The 5253-nt window shown below is 24.8% G+C and overlaps 1 protein-coding gene across 1 annotated transcript; it reads right to left on the reverse strand.

Moving 5' to 3' along the window:
• Positions 1-3375: 3375 nt before the first annotated feature.
• On the reverse strand, positions 3376-4817 carry LOC112601439 (ubiquitin-like protein ATG12). Its single transcript, XM_025349080.1, has 3 exons — positions 4372-4817; positions 4165-4301; positions 3376-3534 (listed from the first exon to the last, which is right to left on the reverse strand). The coding sequence occupies exons 1-3, from the start codon at positions 4433-4435 to the stop codon at positions 3412-3414; spliced, it is 324 nt and encodes a 107-aa protein (XP_025204865.1). The 5' UTR covers positions 4436-4817; the 3' UTR covers positions 3376-3411.
• Positions 4818-5253: the final 436 nt, after the last annotated feature.

Genomic DNA, 5253 nt, shown 5'->3' on the forward strand with positions numbered 1-5253 from the left:
CGCTTACGTATTGCTCATTTTATGAATAATTAATAATCATTTTAAATTTAAATTTAAAAACTTAAATATATTTGTAATATACATATATATAATTATATTTATTTATATTATAGATGATTATTATTTATTATCATAATAGTTGATACGTTTTAGATAAAAACAAATAATTTCATAATAACCTTTTATTATTTTTACTTATATATTGATTAGAACATTTCGTTTAAATAAAATCAGTTTAAAATTTAAATTTAAATTAAAAACGATTTTGGGCTTTTTAATCTCATTTGTATGTGTATTCGGTTCCGTAAACGCACAGTATGATCTGATCGTCCGATTAGGTAATCGGGATAGTATTTTTCATTGCCGACAAACGCAGTGTGATACTAGCCTTAGGCTTAGACTATTGAACGATTTTCCTCGTCCTGCAAAGATATCTTTTGATACTTTTTTCATTTCGTTCATTGCGCCTAGCTCGATGAGTTTTGACTGTTTGGCGTGTCCTAAGTCATTATTAAATCGCCATTCGCCAGTATTTAGTTTTGACATCTAGCACACATACTGACTAAAATTTTACCAAATATACTACTATACTAAAAATAAACCAAGCGAGTCTATAGTTTCTATAGAAAGATAAAAAATGGTCATCAGATAAAAAAGGCTCGCGATCCTATTATTCATACTTAATTTATACATATGTACATACTTGTATACGTATCAACTATCAACTTGATACTAAATATTTCTTTGGGTTCCACAAGAAAATATTGCTTCAAAAAGAAGCTATCGAACGATTGAGAAAGTCTTACTTTTTTAGCCGAACAATTGAGAACACTTTGACATTGACAACTTAATTACCTATATATCAGTTATAGCGGGATAGCTTAAGCCAACATACTCTAAATATTTTAATAAATTATTAGAATTTTTATTTCCCACATACCACGTACCTAACCACGTATTTGGTATCCAAGTTACTATTAATATTCGACTAATTCAATAAATATCAGATTATTGTGCTCATGTTATCGATTGATTACAATTTACATTTGGCAACGTTGGAAAAAATAAAAAAAAAAAAACTCGAGCATTTTCATTTTTCAATCGTATTACCAAAAATAATGTTCTCAATTGTATTTTACTGCAAAAAGGCCTGTGACTGAACAAGTTTGGTAAGTGCTATTCTGGTAGAAATTCGTATTTCGTTTGGATGACATAATAATAATTTTATGTTGTATCATAGATACTTATTACAATTACAATGTATAATGTATTGTAAATATAATTTATTGTACTATAGTCTATAAGTATTATGCCATGTGCCCATTTATGACTTTTATGTATATTTTCACCTACACCCGCCCCAAAGATTAAGTCTTGCAATTGCAAAACATGAGTTTATGATTGGGCATCACTGTTTAAAAATATGTTGTAAGTTCTGTTCAATATCTTGTGTAGTTGTGTATTTTTTCTTTTTGTCATCATAGATTCATATTTTTATTTTATAGTGACCTGTAAAACTTACCATCTTAAAAAGAATTCTGTTAAAAATATAATTTATTAATTTACATTATTTGTATAGATTAGGTAATGAAATTTAATATTTTGTCTTATAAAATGTGTTTAAAGTTTAAAGGTTGAAAATACCTATAACTACTGACACTTGAGAAAAAAAAAATGTATTATTTAACATTTAACATATTCTATCATCACTATTCACTAGAGTCTAGAGTTAGACTTTACCTAATATATAAGCATTAAATTGATTTCATACATTTTGATATTCTAATATAAATAATGTATACAGTTTAAAAATATTAATATGTTTTTCTTAACATGTTCCCATGTATTATTTTTACTAATATTTCCTACTTAAGTTTATTTTTTATTGACGTGCCCATATTTTTCATAAATGAATAAAATACGGTTTTAAATAAACGTTTTTATAAATTTGTATGTACAATTACACTAATGAAGCAAATCTTAGTTCTAGTGACTAGTAATGTAAATTTAATAATTCTATAATCTATTAAAAAATATTGACATTAATCAATGTCTCATATCTCATTTCTGTCTTACACGTGTGAAATAGATTGCATACTATATTGATAACTTAAATATTTTGATAATTAACTTACTTAAATGGATAATTTTTTTTTTTATTTGCAGTTAAACTATACTTGCTCATACAGTAGCTTTTATAAATCCTATTGTGTGTATGAATTTATAGATAATTGACATTCCTTTTCAAGTTTCATTACAAATTTTTCTGACCTTGATGAATTTTTATATCACATGTTGTTAGTCTAAATTAGTTTTTCATAGATGATATAGTTGAATAAGTCCTATATTTTTGTATAATATAATAATATAGTTATATAAGCTATTTGATCTTAGATATGAATATGATGATAATATTGTTAGTAATTACTTGATTTGTTTTCATTAAATAGAGTGCATTTTAACATTTTTAATAGAATATCCTTTCTTTGTTGACTATATTAATCTGTAAAATCTAATAGTTTTAAACTGAAATGGTTATGGTTTCTGTAAGTTGTATTATTTAACATTTTTTTTATTATCTTATTTTTATCCACTGATTATAACTTAATATATTATGGCTTAATTTCAAAATACCAAAATAGCCAATAGGTATTTTTTTGTTAGTAGGCAAATATTGGCTGAGACTTAAAAGTTCAGCATTGTCATCCTCTTGAATGTGAGGCTTGTATCCACATTAATCGTATACATAAAAATTATGGTTTATTTCAAAAAACATAAATAATTGGCTGTTTTTTCATTGCGATTACTGATACTAGATAATACAGAGGTATCCAAACTTTTTCATCCCACGGTTCCTTTTTGTCTTCACAATATTTTTACAGCTCTCAAATTAAATATTACTTAATGACAAAAAAAAAAAAAAAAATTGTTTTATTATGTTTGTAAATTATTATAATATATTAATATTTATTTATATACTGATTGATACACATTCAACAGGTCGTGTGTGTTTCATTATTGTTTCCATAATCGTTAAATTATTACAATAATTTTATTTTCTAGTTTTTTTCCACGGCTTACTTCCTCAACTTATGCAATATCACTGAGAACCGCGATGCACAGTTTTAATACCTCTGGTATAATATGATTAATGATAATAAATATTATTTATATCCCTAATAATACAAAATTTGCAATTGAATATTGTTTATAATATCATATTTTGACCATTTATGTATACTAGATTCACATTTAAATAATAGTTAAATGGTTTTTTTTTTTAAAAAAACAATATTTATATTTATTAATAAAAACAATTTTATAATTAATAATAACTTATAATACAATGTCACAAATTAAAACATTTTTAATTCTTAAAATTCAAAAAATAATTCTGTGAAATTTATAATCTTACCCCCAAGCTTGGGTTTTACAATAATGTAATATGAGACGACCATCTGTGTTGTAACAATCATATAAATTTTTCATTGTCTGATCAGGTGAAGGTGCAAATGCTTGATTCACATATAAGAACTGCAAAAAAAAAAATATATACTTATTGAATTAAAATTTTTTGTAAAAAATAACTCATCAAACATATTATTTTTTGTTTTATTTCTTGCATTACTGGTTTTATTTGTTTACTCTTATTCCCAACATAAGAAAATGTTTAAAGGACTTAGTTACATCACAAAATTTGTTAAGGAGTATTTAGTATTTATTTATTCCATATTAATTTTTAACTAAAACCAAAAATAAAATCCTATGGTATTGTAATTAAGTAAAATCACATCAATGCATGATAGGTTTAATAATCAGATTAATTAAATAACTAAGGTAGTATGCAGAATTTAATAAGTAAATTTTTGAAGAAATCAATTTAAAATTAAATTTTATTATTGAAATCACAAAAATGATGATTTTTTTTCACAAATAATAAAATGTATACTCATTGCCACTTCAAGAAATACACAAACATATCAATATAAAAATTGAAATTGAACTAAGTGATATATTACCTTCTGTAATTTTACCATAAAACATATGTATAGTTGACATAAGTTTTTTATTGAATAACATACAAAATAAGTAAAAAGATCATAATTTTTATGCAACGTCCTTTTAAACTAAAGTTTTAATAATATATACCTATTACATATTTACCAAACTATCGGATGGTTCTAGTTTTAATAGTTTCCGTAAAAAATCATTAATAGATGCCACTGTTTTTTCTTTTTCAACCATCCATTTTTTTGTCTTGAGAATTGGTGCATTACCAGTCGCTTTCAATAATATCTCAACTATAAAAAAATATAAATAAATTTTAAATAAGTAATAACAAAATGAATTACAAACGACTTGAATATTTACTTTTTTCTTTATTTTCAGTAACAACTTTGGGGGTATTAGATTCATTAGTAACTTCTTCGTCCATGTTAAATGTTTAATACAGATAGTGTCTACAGCTCTTTGAAAATCAAATTTTCTATCATATTGCACATAACTAATGTCTACAATATTTACATTTTGCACATCATAAAAAATAAACATTCATAATAACATGGAAAAACTTTATAGGGTTCAAACGATAAACATGATCAAGAGTTGAGAATATTGCTTAGAGAATACAAAATAATTAGTTGTAGACAGTCAGTAGAACCCGACTAGGAAGTTAAATAAAATAGGTACAAACTACAAGACATAAATAATATTATTTAATCGAGTACTCGTTGCCTACTGGTTTACACTTCACTGATTATTAGTTATTACTAAAATCTTTGCTGTTTTTACTTTTTAGTCAATATATTTTACTTCCTAGAATAAAAATGATAAGTACTATCACGATTTAAAAACTAATAATCATTATAATAATATATTGATAAGAATTATGAATCATTGTCCATTTTGTCCAATGACTCTCGGCCGTTTAACAACCGCGGTCTGTGGAATTCTATAATGTTATTTTTTAACGAGCCACAAGGAGGGAGTCAATTAACTAATCTTCCGATTTGTATTACTATAGAGATTGACTGTCGAGTAGGATCAATGGATCATAGCTAAAAAATTATTCAAACATAATTAGTATTTCCACCCGCGTCGGAAGTGCAGTTTATATAGTAGTGCCCCTAGCAACCGATACAAATTATATGGAATATTGTAATTATTACATTACAACAATAATCATGTCTCAGTAACCAAGTGTGGTTATTAGCTTTTGTTTGTTATTAGACAGGTTACATATAAAAAAAAAAT

The sequence above is a fragment of the Melanaphis sacchari genome, unplaced genomic scaffold (assembly GCF_002803265.2).
Source record: "Melanaphis sacchari strain LSU unplaced genomic scaffold, SCAv2.0 Contig78_pilon_pilon, whole genome shotgun sequence".
Classification (NCBI taxonomy): domain Eukaryota; kingdom Metazoa; phylum Arthropoda; class Insecta; order Hemiptera; family Aphididae; genus Melanaphis; species Melanaphis sacchari.

What these genes read in the sequence shown, in the direction of transcription:
- LOC112601439 (XM_025349080.1), bottom strand. Translation starts at nt 4,435, where the DNA reads ATGGACGAAGAAGTTACTAATGAATCTAATACCCCCAAAGTTGTTACT. An exon ending in TACTGAAAATAAAGAAAAAA is followed by an intron (nt 4,302 to 4,371) that starts GTAAATATTCAA and finishes ATTTTTTTATAG; the next exon opens with TTGAGATATTATTGAAAGCG. An exon ending in TAGAACCATCCGATAGTTTG is followed by an intron (nt 3,535 to 4,164) that starts GTAAATATGTAA and finishes TTTTTTTTGCAG; the next exon opens with TTCTTATATGTGAATCAAGC.